General features: G+C 34.5%; 1 protein-coding gene across 1 annotated transcript in view; it reads right to left on the bottom strand.

Moving 5' to 3' along the window:
• LOC136030909 (atrial natriuretic peptide receptor 1-like) overlaps positions 1 to 18,222 on the bottom strand; it is a 259,668-nt gene that overhangs the window by 85,805 nt on the left and 155,641 nt on the right. Inside the window, exons 13-14 of the mRNA XM_065710006.1 lie at positions 6,886 to 7,009; positions 2,487 to 2,555 (exon numbers count right to left, since the gene is read on the bottom strand). Coding sequence (XP_065566078.1) covers positions 2,487 to 2,555; positions 6,886 to 7,009 — 193 coding nt within the window. The remainder of the gene's footprint in view (positions 1 to 2,486; positions 2,556 to 6,885; positions 7,010 to 18,222) is intronic.

Genomic DNA, 18,222 nt, shown 5'->3' with positions numbered 1-18,222 from the left:
TAGAATCTGGAAAATCACAACATCAGATTCAGCGTATCAGGAAACTCTTATACAGAAATTTCAAGCTCCTATCTGCAAAAAAGTAGAATTTTGTATTTTTTTTGCCAGAAGAAAGATCACGGATGCGAGTTAATTTGTTTTGCTTTTAATTTGTTTATTTTTCCAAAGGGTGATAGTATCGATCCACTGTTCCCAGAATAACACGAGAGGGCTCATTTGAAAAGAAATTAAAAGTTCAAATGCCCGTTTTAAGCGACCAAAAAAAAAATGGAGGGCAACTAAGCCCCCTTCCAAGCTCATTGTTTCCCAAAGTCACCCGATCAAAATTTTAAGAATTTTCAAAAGAATTTTCATTCACGTAATGGAAGCTTTTGTACACTATTTAAAATTTGCGCAAAATGCTCTCAATTACAATTTTTGTTATTGAATTCTGGTAGGACCTAAAGTTAATTTGAGCAAAAAAAATTATTGGAAATATCGAAATCGACAATTGAATATCGAAAATAAAAATACCGATATATGATTTAATCAAATTATCGCCCAACACTAATTGAAGGCGTTTTTCAGCCATCCAAACTGTTACTAAAAATCGTTAGCTATAATTTTCTGCCAAACACTGGAAACAAATTTGTTAATTGATGAAAAAACTTGTTAATCAAAGTTAACAGTTGCATATTGGTTAGGTAAAAAAGTAAAGAAATGAGACTATCAATCTTAAACAAAAAATAAAATAGCATTTAAAACTTTACAACAAGCGTAAGAATGCAATAAAAGCTGTAAAACATAAAACTTCAAAGTTACTACTGAAATAAAAGAAATTAAAAGTTTTATCTGAATTTTACACTCAAAATCAATCACCAATTTCCTCCAACCACGATTTAAGCTGTTCATAAATTTCACAAATAATTATTAGCAATAACTTTCTATTAGCTCACAGATTTTTTTTGTGAAAATGTTGGTTGCAATTCTATACTAAGATATAAAAAACATGCCTTAAAAGACATATTACCGCATCTAATTAATCAGCCTACCCTTCTTTAACAGGATTTCGTAGTTGAACAACTTTTTCGTAGTTCAACAACTACCCCCTAATACCCCGACTCGATGTCCTCGGGATATTTAATCAGATATGGCTGAACTTAGGGTTGCCACCCCTAGTGAGTTATCATTATTTCTAATGACTTTTTGTATATTCTAAACATAATAATCACTAAATCAGCACATAAATTACTAGATTTCCAATGAAAATCATTAAATCAAACAGTTCGTGGTAACGAACTGTAGTAAGGAGCGACCCGGCTCAATAGTAAACGAAATTCTAAGAAAACGGAATTTTGATACTGAAAGATACATTATAAAAATTGTATTTTTATGCTGATTTTAAATATATAAGTTTCATCAAATTTAGTCTTTGTCATCAACAGTTACGAGCCTGAGAAAATTTGCCTTATTTTGGGAAATAGGGAGAAACACCCCCTAAAAGTCACAGAATGACTTAACGAAAATCACGCCATCGCATTCAGCGTATCACAGAACCCTGTAACAAAAATTCTAAGCTCCTATCTACAAAAGAACGGTATTTCGTGTTTTTTTTTTTGCCAGAAGACAGATCACGGGTCCGTGTTTATTTGTTTTTTCTTTTTTCTTTTCCCCAGGGGTCATCGTACCGAACAAGTAGTCCTAGAATGTCGCAAGAGGGCTCATTCTAATGGAAATGAAAAGTTCTAGTTCCCTTTTTAAGTGACCAAAAAATTCGAGGGCACCTAGGCCCCCTCTCACGCTCATTTTTTCCCAAATTCAACGGATCAAAATTTTGAGAAAGCAATTTTGTTCCGCATAGTCAAAAACCATAATAACTAAGTCTTTGGGGATGACTTACTCCCCCACAGTCCCTGGGGGAGGGGCTGCAAGTTACAAGCCTTGACCAGTGTTTACATACAGTAATGGTTATTGGGAAGTGTACAGACGTTTTCAGGGGGATTTTTTTGGTTTTGGGGATGGGGTTGAGGGGAGGGGGCTATGTGGGAGGATCTTTCCTTGGAGTAATATCAACGCCCTGCTCTTTACGCTAAAGGTTTTTACTGTTTAATAAAGTAGAATTGTTTAATAAAGTAGTAAGAGCGCTAAAGTCAAACTTTAGCGTTCAAAAAGAGCGGGGCGTTGAGAAGGGAACAGCCCCTTTCATACACGAAGTAATTTCTGTTCGTTTTAAGTTTTAATGTCGCTCCTTACTTTCAGTTAAAAAAACTAGTTTTTTTATTTAATTATATATAAGATCTCGTTTTCTGTGGAATTGCGGAAGTTAACCAATTATATAGGTTAATAACATTCTGAATACCCAGTATTTCAACCTATTGAACTTCATAGCTTTTCTACTATGCGCTTTCTTTTGAAAAAAGTAAAGGGGAGAGGATCAAACTTTTGCTCTGTAGGTAAAAGAGACGTTAATATCGCTTTCTTAATGCATTGCTATTAAAGAAACTTACCTTATACACATCAAAGTTTTCTATGATTGAATCAAAGCACGTATACAAATCGTTAAGGAGATCGACCACCTGGGAATAAGATATATTAACGTGTCAGTTGATATGAAGTAGGCAGACTAACACTTTATTTTGGCAATTCAAAATAGAAATATACTGCACACTAAATATACGTACTACCACAAACATACTGGATTGGTGAATAAAAAAATAACACAAGTGAGGACGGCTCCTCTAAACAATGCAATTATTCTAACGAAAATCGGTGGTAAACGTAAAGTAACGAAGTAAAGTTAATGACATTCTTTAAAAATTTAAACATTCATAATATAATGCATTTACTAAATAAGGATAATAAATATATATATATAATTTGAGACCTCAACAGTCTTCAACAGAATACCTTTCACCTTAGCCTGGTCTCATTAGTCTTGGGTTTGACTTTTACAGACCCTCGGCTATAAGACGACTAAAGTATTTATGAAAATGTTAGGAGCTGGACCTTATGGAATCATTTTTCTTAATCAGAACTCTTATAATTTACATTTTTGTCATTTGCATCAATTTTCACGAACACATAAAATCAGTAGGCTATTGCTGCCAAATCGTGATGAACAAAAAATAGGAGACTGAGACGGCATCAATCAATCCAGCCCGCATTACAGACGCAGAGGACAATTTGTGAAAAATAAAAATATCATGTTTTGATTTAAAGGCACAAGAAAAAACAGAAATTAGTGCAAATGTGATTTTAGCATTTAGCTAGGAAATGAAACTCAAAATAATGGACAAACACATCACTTGGATGACACGCAGTGACAAAAAAAAGGGCACTTCTTTCAAAAAACTATGTTAAATATCACAAATTACCCAGTTCTAATATCCTTTGGAACTATGTTTCAGTAACCATGATCATTGACCTCTTGCAAGGATTTTAGATATCAAAGTTATTGTAATATTCTCTTTAAAGAATTCGTCACTTCATTTAAAGAATCCTTGACATCCTTAATAATTCGAATAATTGCCCCTTCAAGTCTATTGGTAATCCTTAGAAAAAAACCACGTGGAATCTTGGCACCTCCTCCAGAAATAAAACCTTTAAAATTTTAAGTACTGCAATTATCAATTGTTCCATGTTGGAAATTCATGAAAAAAATAATTTTTGTCAGATTTTGTGAAGACTATAGCTCTATCCAGTTAAACTAATGAAGACGAATGAAAAATCCATTTATTTAGTAAATAGAATGTTCAGCTGCATAAATGAAATGTAACCCCACATTTCACTCCATAGAACCCTAATCAAAGTCACAGAGTTCCATCCCCATATGAGGGGGGCAAATATCATTTATGATTTATAAGAGGTTTCTTGGCTAAATAAGTTTATTTTTGACAATTCTTAAGTTAAAATACAAGTATTTTTTATCAGAATTCACTTGCGATAGAGTCATCCAGAATAACGTTTGAAAAATGAATGAGGAAAATAAGGCCTCATTCAAGTACTGATCTATATTAATTACTAATGTAGGAAAACAATCTTCCTTTTCTCCTTCTGTCTTACTTTTTTTTATGTGTTTGTGCTGTTGCATTGGTGATTTCTTTTTTCATTATTACATGTAGAACAAAGGAGGAGGAAAGTTTGACACAAACAAATCAGCCCACTACAAAATTGAAATTACAGCCGATAAAAGAAAAATACTTTCAGAGGCAAAATTCCAGCACTTCTTTTTTATCCCTGGCAACTTGGTCACAGAAACTTCAAAGTTAGTTCATCGAAATAGAAATTGTAAGTTAAATTGGCTTTTTTAAAAGTCAGAAGTGATTACATGTCAACCCTACCCCCTTCCATGCCTTTTGTCTCAACTCAAACCCCTGTCCTCCCCCAAGACTTCCAATAAAAATTTGAATTGACCATTTGCTCAAGGTAGTCAAGAGGCCAAATAATTCTCAGGAGATGCCAGGACCCCTGAATTCCGGGAAGTAAGGGCCGTAAATGATGCACATTCCTAATTGTTTTCGAATAGGCTTTAAATGGAAAAGGTGGGCATATTTGATCTTGAGTGTTGATTAGGGTCGAAACTTTCAGGGATCGCTCTCTAAACCGAGAGAAGTTTTGATGGGGGAGGGTGCTAGGACACGGGAAAATAGTCCAAAAAATATATTGTCCCTGATCAGTTTTCATATATTACTTGCGGTAGCTCTTCTTTTAAACCTTGATTAGTTTCGTGGTTTCATTTTGCTGTTGTGTTATTGATTAAGTGAGGACAGATAAAAGTAGATTGCTTAATATATAATTACTTTCTGCCAAGTTAAAATAATAATCTGACCTTTAGAAAATTTATTTGGGCATTAGTCCTATTCTCATTTGTTGGAGCCTCTACTCGTTTTGTATTCAATTTGACATTTATTTTGATCTCTATTCCTATTAGGATTAAACTATTCATCCGTGGTATTAGTGGTAATTTTTTATGTGATTAAACAAAATAAAAAGAAGTTTTTATTTTTAACTGAAACTAATGAGCAACAAAAAAAAACAATCAGAAACTATTACGAATATGAGGGGGTCGACTTCTCTTCAATACCTTGCTCTTTATGCTTAAGTTTGATTTTTTCTTCCTGATATTTCCAAATGGCTCCAAAATCACATAGGTCCTTTAATTAGAATAATAAACTCTTTTAAAAGTTTTAAAAAACATTTAGCGTTAAGATCGAGGCATTGAGAAGAGAGCAACCTCCCTCATATACGTAATAATTTCTGCTATTTTCAACTTCTATTGTTCCTCCTTGCTTTTGGTTGAAAAAACTTGTTTTTTATTTAATTTCTGATCATTCTTTAGATAATGCTGGGAAATCCGGCTCCTCTTCCATGGAAAATTGCCTTCCTCACGAAAAATATTCATCCATAGACAAATGCTTCCGCGTAACCCTCATCCACCTCCACCAGAAAAATCCCCCCTAATAAAAACCTGTATACTTCCCGTATACATAATTCCCGTAGATTACAGCCCTTCCGCGAGGGACTCCAGGGTTCCAGTCATCCTCAAAGACATCTGTATTATTTTTTCGCCTGCGCTCAAAACATGGCTCCCTCAAAATTTTGATCGGGTGACTTTGGGAGGGGGTTATCTGCCCTCCAACATTTTTGGTCACTCAAGAAAGGCACTAGAACCTTTGATATCCTATTAACTGAGCCCTTTCTCGATCTTTTAGGGTCATTGGTTCAATGTGATAGTCTCTGGGGAGAACGAACAAAACGAGAAACAAATAATCACGCATCCATGATCTTCCTTTTGGAAAGAAATGCGAAATTTCATATTTTTGCACCTAGGACACACTTAAAACTTAGAACGAACAGTAATTACTCCGTATATGATAGGGGCTTTTCCTCCTCAACGCCCCACTCTTTACACTAAAGTTTTTTACTGCTTTAAAAAGTAGAGTTAAGAGAAAGAGTCAAACTTTAGCATAAAGAGCGGGGCGTTGAGGAGAAAAAGCCCCTTTCATATACGGATTAATTTCTGTTCGTTTTAAGTTTAAATGTCACTCCTTACTTTCAGTTAGAAAAACTTGTTCTTTTTTATTTAATTTTTATTAAGACTTAGTTTCTTAGAGTTTTGGTGACTATTAAGCCGCATCACTCCTTACTTACAAATCGCTACCACGAACTGTTTAATTATTCATTTAATTCCTGATTGTTTTAAATTTCATTGATTCACACAGCAATTTCCGCAGGTTTAACCTTAAAAGATTACATATGACTTTATTTATACACATTTTAGATTTTAATCTTTTTTACAACGGGTATATCAGATAGCTGTTGAATAATGACGCAAGTGCTGCTTTTGTTTCAACATTTATTGATCTCAATTTATCTCAAGATATGGCTCTTTTACTGTTCCTCGAAAAACTTCTTTTTTAATACCAAGGAAAGTTTATTTACAGGCATAAGTTTATTTTCGTGGTTTCCGATGTAGCATCTGGTATCGGGTATCTCGTATCTTGATTTCCGATCAGCATCTGGCATCGGGTATCTGAGATGGCTGAATAACGATGAATAACGATAATAACGTCAGTGCTGCTTTTATTTCAACATTTGTTAATCTCAACATATCTCAAGATATGGCTCTTTTATTTTTCCTCGAAAAACCTATTTTTTGAAAAGCATTTTCTAAATAATACCAAAGAAAATTTATTTACAGGCATAAATTTATTTTTGCGGTTTCCGATGCAGCATCAAAATACAATTGGTAAGTACTTGTTTTTCTTAAGAAATGTGTTTTGATCTTGGATTGTGCCGGCCGTAGTCGGTTTGATCTCTTGATCTTTGTGCTGCACCGGACATCTAAAACCTTTATCACTGGTAAAAAGAGCCATCACCACGATTTAAATTAATGTGAGTACATACCTGCATTGGTGTTGACTCAGCTGAGAGAGATGTAAAGCCAACAATATCGCTAAAGTATATTGTAACATTATCAAAGTGTTCAGCAATCACGGGTTGTCCGGCAATGAGTTGACTAGCAACAGATCTAAAATTGAAATGACATAAAGTTCTTTTCTGAAAAAATATTGCAGTGGTTAACTCTGCAATAAAATAAAATTCTATATTACTGAATTGTTTTTAGTGCTATTACCAGATGTTCTGGCTAGTCAGGGGCATTTTCATTATTTGCTAGATAATCAATATGGTAATATGTAGAATGCTTGTATACATTACATTAATATATGAGGAAATAGAAGCAATTTACTCTATGCCTTTTCTGTACTTAATAATAAAATAAAAATTTCTTGTTCGAGACTATCGGAAAATTTACTTTCATTTGGTACTGAGACAAACTCAGAGTTTAATTTAGCCAAAATCTCCCACTACCCCCTTCCTGATGTCTGGATGACCTTATTTCCTCACTGCCTTGTACATAATTTGTAGGTCTTGCTGTTGCTAGTTTTTCTTCGCGTTTATTACATTATAAATCAACTACTGATGAGAAGTAAGCCCCCCTCCCCCCCAAAAAATCGATTTTTTTCAAGATCAAGGTTCTGATCTATTTTGGTCCGAATTAAAGAGCAATGCTAGAGCTCAAGCCGAACCTAAACTATTCTATGGATGATGACACTTACACCATTGCCAGAAACTTTCCAGCACGATACCGTAGGAATTTGTACTTATTGCAAATAATTATATAAAAATCCTTCATGTGTTGGTATTTTGTCCTCTCTGGTCTGGTGGTCGGATGCTAGGAACAAATGAATCTATTAAAAAAACAATAAAAATGAAAATAAAGCTAAGGATAAAGAGTAAAAAAAAAATGCGAATTTTTCAGGATCATGGTTTTGATCAATTTTTTATCCGAATTAAAGGGCAATGCTAGAGCTCAAGCCGAACTTAAGCTATTCTATGGATGATCACACTTCCATCATTGCCCGAAAGGTTTGAGCACGATGATATAGCACGAGCTCGAATAAGAAGTAAGTCCGATAAAAATAAATAAAAAAATGCAAATTTTACGAGATCATGGTTTTGATCTATTTTTATCGGAATTAAAGGGCAATGCTAGAGCTCTTGACTTCCACTATCAAATATCAATCACTACAACACAAAGAGAGAAAAATAACAAGAAAATACTGGATTTTAGGAAAGATTAATATTTCCTCACCCAAGCCAACCAAATACTAATACTACTACTAATAACTCACTGCAGCACCAAGCCACCTGAGGTCAACATAGCTACGCACACTCCTCCTCCAACCTAATATATTCAAGGCCTCCCTCTTTACACCCTCCCAGGAAGTTCCCATTTCCTTTAAACCTTTATTTTATGGCATCCCCCCAACCTAGACAAGGACGACCTGCTTTCCGTGTTGTCCCAGACGGTTGGCCAAAAAGGACAATCTTCGGTAATCTGTCATCCTTCATCCTCAGAACGAAGGCCATCTCAACCTTCTTTCATTATAGCCCTAGAAAACGGGATTGAACCACATTTTTCATACAACCTACTGTTTGAAATACGGTCAGTCAGCCGGGTACCCAGAATAATCCGTGAGCAATTTCTCTGGAAAGCATCTAGTAAATTTCCATCCGCTCATTTTCCCCCAAAATCACTTGATCACAATGTTGAGATAGCCATTTGTTCAGAACAGTTGAACAATCTAATAACTATGTCTTTGAGGATCACTTAATCCCCCACAGCCACCAGGTGTAGGGCTGCAAGTTAAGAACTTTGCCCATTGTTTACACGTTTTGTCGGCTACAGGGAAGTATACAGACATTTTCAGGGGGATTTTTCAGGTAGGGTTGGTGGAAGGGGGTTTCCGTGGGAGGATCTTCCCATGGACGAAGTTTTCATGGGGCAAGGGATATTCCAATGAAGGGTTGTCGGATTTCACAGGATTATTTAAAAATGATCAAATATTAAATAAAAAGAAATCAGTTTTTTCAACTGAAAGTAAGAAGCAAAATTGAAACTTAAAAGCGAACAGAGACTATTACGTGTATGGGAGGGGGGCTCACCCCCTAGTCAATAAAAATTCTTAAAGAATTGGAACAAAATTTGAACTTTGGCATAAAGAGCAAGGTACTGACTAGGGGGCAACCCCTCCTAGTACAACGTAATAATTTCTGTTCGATTTAAGCTTTAATGTTGCTCCTTACTTTCAGTTGAAAAACTTGTGAATTTTTGGTTTCTAGCATGGAACCTATAGTTAGGGATTACAGGCAACGATTTATCGTAATCCGATTATTGGACAGTACAAGAGTAAGTAAAACGTTGGGTTTACGAAGCTCAGTCACAATTGTAATTTTATACGATACCATGCATAATACTCCCTTAGCGCAATGAAGCCGTAATATTCAACAGTTAAACTTCTCATCTGGACGAAAAGTTACCTGTAACTTCATATCTGTCTTACTCGTTGATTTCGCAAAGTTTGAATATGTTGTATGCGTGACCAACAAGTACAAGGCTGACTAACTAGGCACTCAATTGTCTATCAGATATCAACAGGGAGAGCAGAAAAAGCTAGTAAGCGTGGCTTGAACCTAAATGTCATTTACACACTTAGAGATATGAATTCATTATCATTTATCCACCTGAAGCTTCCACCAGATAAAAATACACCTCCTGTTCCTCGGAGAAAGTTTATACCAGTCTTAAATGTGCCCAACAAGATTTAGTGTTCTCGCTTGATTTTTTCAGCTATTATGTAATAAACTTCTTCCTTAATATTAAAACCTATTTATCTGTCCTTAGTGTGTTATGTGGATGATATATTGAATCTCATTCGTACGGTGCAGCAAACTATTGAATTTTTTGGCATCCTTCAAGATGAGCACTTCAAAATTGGGCTTTAATTTAACCCAAAGAAGTTCAAAATCGTACTGTTCAATTGGAACTGCTTACCACCTCCGCAAATAGATCTTTGAAGCTCAATATTTCGGTCTACCCATCACTTCGTGCGTTTTGGCGTTCCCATCGGCCTTCTTTACAACACACGTGGTCGTATCTCATTGATCATCTAAACCATCTTACGCCTCTTAAACCCATGCAAAATTCAATTTAACTGTCATCTACTAGCTAGCCTTGAAAATGCAGTAACCCTCCGTCCTATCTTATACACTGTCCCATTCCAGAAAATGCTCACAAAATCAGACGAAGCAAAAGTCTGTTCGTTGTTTTTCCGTTTTGCAAAATATTTATTACATTTACCAACTTGGAACAGAAAAGTACTAATTATTCAAAATGTAAAATTGCAGAGCCTGTGCTAGCTATTTCTTAGGTTACTGAAAAACGTAGCAAAAGTACAGCTGGTTAAGAATTATGCAAATATAATAACTAAAACGATTTGGTTGATGCAGGGATTTACGTTCGGTATAATTGTGCATGAAAATGTTTGATGTTTTTTCGCATTTGCTTTGTTTTCGTTTACTTTTTATCCTTATTTGCTTTTATTTTTCTTCTGTCGGTGCTCCATCCATTTCTTTTTTCTTTTTTTTTTGTTATAAAGGGTTTTCAGTAAGTAAATAAATATTACCATCTAGTCAAGTTTCTACATGGCAATTGGAGTTTTAAAACATCCTTTTGATTCATTCAAGTGACTGGATAGACTGTTATCCAGCATTGTTAACCATTGTTTTCCGAAGAAAATAATCCATATGTTATATTTTAGTTTAATTCACCCCTATATTTTGTATTATAGTTCAATATGGTTGGGCATTTTCACCTCAATCCTTCGTTCAGTGTCCGTATTTTGCAAAGTATTGTTATTAGAATACTTTCTAATTTAACTGAACCGTATCGAGAGCCTTACGATAGGTTAAAAATACTCCTAGCGGCTGATCTCTGTGACTTTTATGCCGGTGTTTTTATGTATAATTGCGTCGGAGGTCTTTTCTTATTGTGAGAAGAATACCTTTCCTTCTTTTCTAAGTGTGGTCACGCAACTTAATAAAGTGCATTCACATGGAACAATGTCAATGAACACAATTTATGGTTAATATTTAGGTTACGTCTAGGTCAGGCTTTTCTCTTATCAAACAGTTCGTGGTAACGAACTGTAGTAAGGAGAGACCCGGCTCAATAGTAACCAAAACTCTAAAAAATGGAATTTTGATACCAATAGCTACATCAAAAGAATCGCATTTTAATGCTGGTTTTAAATATATAAGTTTCATCAAGTTTAGTCTTACCCATCAAAAGTTACGAGCCTGAGAATATTTGCATTATTTTAGAAAATAGGGGCAAACGCCCCCTAAAAGTCATAGAATCTTAACGAAAATCACACCATCAGATTCAGCGTATCAGAGAACCCTACTGTAGAAGTTTCGAGCTCCTATCTACAAAAATGTGGAATTTTGCATTTTTTGCCAGAAGGCAGATCACGGATGCGTGTTTATTTGTTATTTTGTTTTTTTGTTTTTTTGTTTTTTTTTCTTTTTCCCAGGGGTGATCGTATCGACCCAGTTGTTCTAGAATGTTGCAAGAGGGCTCATTCTAACGGAAATGAAAAGTTCTAGTGCCCTTTTTAAGTGACCAAAAAAATTGGAGGGCACCTAGGCCCCCTCCCACGCTAATTATTTTCCCAAAGTCAACGGATCAAAATTCTGAGATAGCCATTTTATTCAGCGTAGTCGAAAAACCTTATAACTATGTCTTTGGGGACGACTTACTCCCCCACAGTCCCCGTGGGAGGGGCAACAAGTTACAAACTTTGACCTGTGCTTACATATAGTAATGGTTATTGGGAAGTATACAGGCGTTTTCAGGAGGATTTTTTTGGTTTGGGGGAGGGGTTGAGAAAAGGGGGATATGCTGGGGGAACTTTCCTTCGAGAATTTGTAATGGGAGAAGAAAATTTCCATGGAGGGAGAGCAGGATTTACTAGCATTATTTAAAAAAAAAACAATTAAAAAATAAAAGTGAAAAAGCCTTTTCAGCTGAAAGTAAGGAACAGCAATAAAACTTAAAATAAACAGAAATTATTACCCATATGAGGGGCTCACCTCCTTCTAATACCTCGCTCTTTACGCTAAAGTATTTTCAGTAATTTCAACTACTTATTCTACGGCTTTTGTGATTCAGGGGGTCATTCTTAATGAATTGGGATAAAATTCGAGCTTTAGTGTAAAGAGCGAGGTACTGACGATGGGGCGAATCCCCTCATATATGTAATAAAAACATGAGAATACAAAAGTTCTTTACGTAAGCTAATTTATAAGTTACGTAAATCTTTTACCAATAAAAAGATTCGTAAAAAATTAAAAGTTCTAGTTGCCTTTTTAAAATCGGGGGGCAACTAGGCTTCGTCCCCCGCTCTTTTTTTCTCAAAATCATTCGATCAAAATTATGAGAAAGCCATTGAGCCAAAAAAAAAAAAAATATGCAAATTTCGTTTTGATTATTCCTCTGCGGAGAGCCAAAATCAAAACATGCATTGATTCAAAAACGTTCAGAAATTAAATAAAAAAAACAAGTTTTTTAACTGAAAGTAAGGAGCAACATTAAAACTTAAAACGCACAGAAATTACTTCGTATATGAAAGAGGCTGCTTCCTCATCAACGCCCCGCTCTTTACGCTAAAGTTTTTTACTGTTTTAAAAAGAAGAATTGAGAGAAAGAGTCAAACTTTAGCGTAAAGAGCGGGGCGTTGATGAGGAAGCAGCCTCTTTCATATACGAAGTAATTTCTGTGCGTTTTAAGTTTTAATGTCGCTCCTTACTTTCAGTTAAAAAACTTGTTTTTTTTATTTAATTTTTAGAGGACCTAAGCTATGGAATTCATTAAATGAGAATATCGGATATAATAATTTAAGTGAATTCAAAATGCCCTTTAAGAATAAATTGTTTTCTAAATATGCTAGGATATATAGTTGATTTATTAAATTAATATTAAATCATTAAAGGTAGTGTTTTATTTTTATTGCGGTGTGTTATGGAAGAAGTTGAGTGTGGAGTGTTAAGCGCGTGGTAGCAGGATATATGATGTTATAGTTGTGTGTTGTTTTGAAACCCTTTCTGAGGTTTATGTTAAGTTGTTTTTCTGTTTGTTTTTTCTTCGTTTTTTGTGTTTTTTTTATTTGTTTGTTTATTCCTCCTACATATCATGCTGTGGCATTTGAAGGGAATGTGTTTATGTTACGTTTTTTGTCAATAATTGCTATTAAATAAATTTATCCCAAAGAAGTTCAAAATCGTACTGTTCAATTGGAACTGCTTACCACCTCCGCAAATAGATCTTTGAAGCTCAATATTTCGGTCTACCCATCACTTCGTGCGTTTTGGCGTTCCCATCGGCCTTCTTTACAACACACGTGGTCGTATCTCATTGATCATCTAAACCATCTTACGCCTCTTAAACCCATGCAAAATTCAATTTAACTGTCATCTACTAGCTAGCCTTGAAAATGCAGTAGCCCTCCGTCCTATCTTATACACTGTCCCATTCCAGAAAATGCTCACAAAATCAGACGAAGCAAAAGTCTGTTCGTTGTTTTTCCGTTTTGCAAAATATTTATTACATTTACCAACTTGGAACAGAAAAGTACTAATTATTCAAAATGTAAAATTGCAGAGCCTGTGCTAGCTATTTCTTAGGTTACTGCAAAACGTAGCAAAAGTACAGCTGGTTAAGAATTATGCAAATATAATAACTAAAACGATTCGGTTGATGCAGGGATTTACGTTCGGTATAATTGTGCATGTAAATGTTTGATGTTTTTTTTCGCATTTGCTTTGTTTCCGTTTACTTTTTATCCTTATTTGCTTTTATTTTTCTTCTATCGGTGCTCCTTGCATTTCTTTTTTTTTCTTTTTTTTTTGTTATAAAGGGTTTTCAGTAAGTAAATAAATATTACCATCTAGTCAAGTTTCTACATGGCAATTGGAGTTTTAAAACATCCTTTTGATTCATTCAAGTGACTGGATAGACTGTTATCCAGCATTGTTAAGCATTGTTTTCCGAAGAAAATAATCCATATGTTATATTTTAGTTTAATTCACCCCTATATTTTGTATTATAGTTCAATATGGTTGGGCATTTTCACCTCAATCCTTCGTTCAGTGTCCGTATTTTGCAAAGTATTGTTATTAGAATACTTTCTAATTTAACTGAACCGTATCGAGAGCCTTACGATAGGTTAAAAATACTCCTAGCGGCTGCTCTCTGTGACTTTTATGCCGGTGTTTTTATGTATAATTTCGTCGGAGGTCTTTTCTTAGTGTGAGAAGAATACCTTACCTTCTTTTCTAAGTGTGGTCACGCAACTTAATAAAGTGCATTCACATGGAACAATGTCAATGAACACAATTTATGGTTAATATTTAGGCTACGTCTAGATCAGGCTTTTCTCTTATCAAACAGTTCGTGGTAACGAACTGTAGTAAGGAGAGACCCGGCTCAATAGTAACCAAAACTCTAAAAAATGGAATTTTGATACCAATAGCTACATCAAAAGAATCGCATTTTAATGCTGGTTTTAAATATATAAGTTTCATCAAGTTTAGTCTTACCCATCAAAAGTTACGAGCCTGAGAATATTTGCATTATTTTAGAAAATAGGGGCAAACGCCCCCTAAAAGTCATAGAATCTTAACGAAAATCACACCATCAGATTCAGCGTATCAGAGAACCCTACTGTAGAAGTTTCGAGCTCCTATCTACAAAAATGTGGAATTTTGCATTTTTTGCCAGAAGGCAGATCACGGATGCGTGTTTATTTGTTATTTTGTTTTTTTGTTTTTTTGTTTTTTTTTCTTTTTCCCAGGGGTGATCGTATCGACCCAGTTGTTCTAGAATGTTGCAAGAGGGCTCATTCTAACGGAAATGAAAAGTTCTAGTGCCCTTTTTAAGTGACCAAAAAAATTGGAGGGCACCTAGGCCCCCTCCCACGCTAATTATTTTCCCAAAGTCAACGGATCAAAATTCTGAGATAGCCATTTTATTCAGCGTAGTCGAAAAACCTTATAACTATGTCTTTGGGGACGACTTACTCCCCCACAGTCCCCGTGGGAGGGGCAACAAGTTACAAACTTTGACCTGTGCTTACATATAGTAATGGTTATTGGGAAGTATACAGGCGTTTTCAGGAGGATTTTTTTGGTTTGGGGGAGGGGTTGAGAAAAGGGGGATATGCTGGGGGAACTTTCCTTCGAGAATTTGTAATGGGAGAAGAAAATTTCCATGGAGGGAGAGCAGGATTTACTAGCATTATTTAAAAAAAAAACAATTAAAAAATAAAAGTGAAAAAGCCTTTTCAGCTGAAAGTAAGGAACAGCAATAAAACTTAAAATAAACAGAAATTATTACCCATATGAGGGGCTCACCTCCTTCTAATACCTCGCTCTTTACGCTAAAGTATTTTCAGTAATTTCAACTACTTATTCTACGGCTTTTGTGATTCAGGGGGTCATTCTTAATGAATTGGGATAAAATTCAAGCTTTAGTGTAAAGAGCGAGGTACTGACGATGGGGCGAATCCCCTCATATATGTAATAAAAACATGAGAATACAAAAGTTCTTTACGTAAGCTAATTTATAAGTTACGTAAATCTTTTACCAATAAAAAGATTCGTAAAAAATTAAAAGTTCTAGTTGCCTTTTTAAAATCGGGGGGCAACTAGGCTTCGTCCCCCGCTCTTTTTTTCTCAAAATCATTCGATCAAAATTATGAGAAAGCCATTGAGCCAAAAAAAAAAAAAATATGCAAATTTCGTTTTGATTATTCCTCTGCGGAGAGCCAAAATCAAAACATGCATTGATTCAAAAACGTTCAGAAATTAAATAAAAAAAACAAGTTTTTTAACTGAAAGTAAGGAGCAACATTAAAACTTAAAACGCACAGAAATTACTTCGTATATGAAAGAGGCTGCTTCCTCATCAACGCCCCGCTCTTTACGCTAAAGTTTTTTACTGTTTTAAAAAGAAGAATTGAGAGAAAGAGTCAAACTTTAGCGTAAAGAGCGGGGCGTTGATGAGGAAGCAGCCTCTTTCATATACGAAGTAATTTCTGTGCGTTTTAAGTTTTAATGTCGCTCCTTACTTTCAGTTAAAAAACTTGTTTTTTTTTATTTAATTTTTAGAGGACCTAAGCTATGGAATTCATTAAATGAGAATATTGGATATAGTAATTTAAGTGAATTCAAAATGCCCTTTAAGAATAAATTGTTTTCTAAATATGCTAGGATATATAGTTGATTTATTAAATTAATATTAAATCATTAAAGGTAGTGTTTTATTTTTATTGCGGTGTGTTATGGAAGAAGTTGAGTGTGGAGTGTTAAGCGCGTGGTAGCAGGATATATGATGTTATAGTTGTGTGTTGTTTTGAAACCCTTTCTGAGGTTTATGTTAAGTTGTTTTTCTGTTTGTTTTTTCTTCGTTTTTTGTGTTTTTTTTATTTGTTTGTTTATTCCTCCTACATATCATGCTGTGGCATTTGAAGGGAATGTGTTTATGTTACGTTTTTTGTCAATAATTGCTATTAAATAAATAAATTATTTCGGTATTCTAGAAATAAAAAATAAGAAAATACATACATAAAAAGGGTAGATTTACTCTAGGCCTAATTTCGCCTCATTCTCGAGAATATTTTTAAATTAAGCCTTTAAGTGTAATTAATTTTAGATTGAGCATGTAGGGATGACAGTTCCCTTCTTAATGTAGGACTACTCTAATTGTAATATAAATGAACACATTCGTAATCATCCCTGAGCTGAGGGAGAATTGGAGGGGTAACTATCCTCTAAAAAAGATTTAATCAAAGAGCTAACCGTGAAAACCAAGAAAATCATGATCAAAACCTATTTTTGGTATATTAGCATTCCCCCCTCCTCTCTCCTATAAAGATCTTGTGGAGAGCGCTTTTTCGAGGGATAACTTTCATTCAGGGATGTTAGAAGCATTATTGTATAAGCATGAAACGTGAATTAAAAAAAAAACAAGGATTGAGGGGGGGATTCAGCCTTCTTTACGCTTGATTGAGCCCTGAATCGAATATATCCTAATATCAAACTGTAATTAAAGAGTGACTATTTTAAAAAAGAAACCAAACCTTAAGAACGAAGCCTAGATTGCAATTTACACATCAATAGAATACGAAATTCAGATTCCAAATATGCTAAATTTATCATTTCACATCAAAAAATTATAGTATATGGTAATTTGCATGATCTTAGACATAAATGGTGAATCTGCTCCAAAAAATGATGCATTCTTCGGGAAAATTCAGGAATGAAATTTGGCATGTATGAGAATATTAAAGCTACGGACTAGAGAAATGTACTTAATCTTAAAAAGTGTTTTATTATGTTCACATTTTCGAGCTTCCCTTGCGACGTGTTTCAGATCAAATGAACGGACACTCAGATGAATATGAGTTTTGTCATTGATTTCCGTTTACATTGAACTGTGCATACGTATAATACAGGACGAAGTGTGCAATTTCATTTTATTTTAAAAAGTACATATACAAAATTAGCCTTTTTTCTAAAAGCATTGTTATACAGAAGTAGAATTTAATATGAAGTGTCGATTTTTAGTATTTAATATAACCTAAGATAGGGTACTAAAACCCAAACTTAATTTTAAAAAGCTGTTTTTTAATTAAAGTTATTAGCAATGTTAAAAAAATATAGACACGAAAGGGCTTCCCTCCTTCCTTAAAGCGTCCATTTCTAAGCCAAAATTTAACTTACTATGCCAAAATTCCAGGAACTAATGTTCAAACACAACAAATTATTGATACACCCATTAAAAATGAAATTTTCTATTGATATGTTTTGAACGGCGATCGGTAGGGAAAACAATTTCTATTACCAGCTGACCATATTTGTTGCATTAAAAAATACTTTAGATGAGACAGCAGTAAAACTTTCGCGCAAAGAGGGAGGTGCTAAGAGTAAAACATTCAGTTAGAAAAGAAACTTTGGAGCCACCAAACAAGCTGTCTATAGGTATGCCTTGGAGCATCTGTCTATTTGCCTACATTATTCAAATCCATATGAAGTTTAGCTAGTTGGTTTTGGAATAACTCTTTTGTTATAGTGCATTGATGGGGTTTACTTGAAGTTATTTTTACCCTATTTATTTGTAATTTTTTCAAATTGATAAATGAAAATAAACTTAAACAAATGCCTTTCTCCAGGATAAGCAGGTTCACTATTAAGCTTTGATATGGAAATGATTTTCATATTGCTTCGGGCTTTTACTTTGCTATTTATGTACAAGGAAAGAACACAGAAATTTCAGAATAA

This window comes from Artemia franciscana, chromosome 9 (genome assembly GCF_032884065.1).
Source record: "Artemia franciscana chromosome 9, ASM3288406v1, whole genome shotgun sequence".
Lineage (NCBI taxonomy): Eukaryota > Metazoa > Arthropoda > Branchiopoda > Anostraca > Artemiidae > Artemia > Artemia franciscana.
The sequence above is the reverse complement of the archived record's forward strand: the minus strand, read 5'-3'. Positions and strand labels throughout refer to the sequence as shown.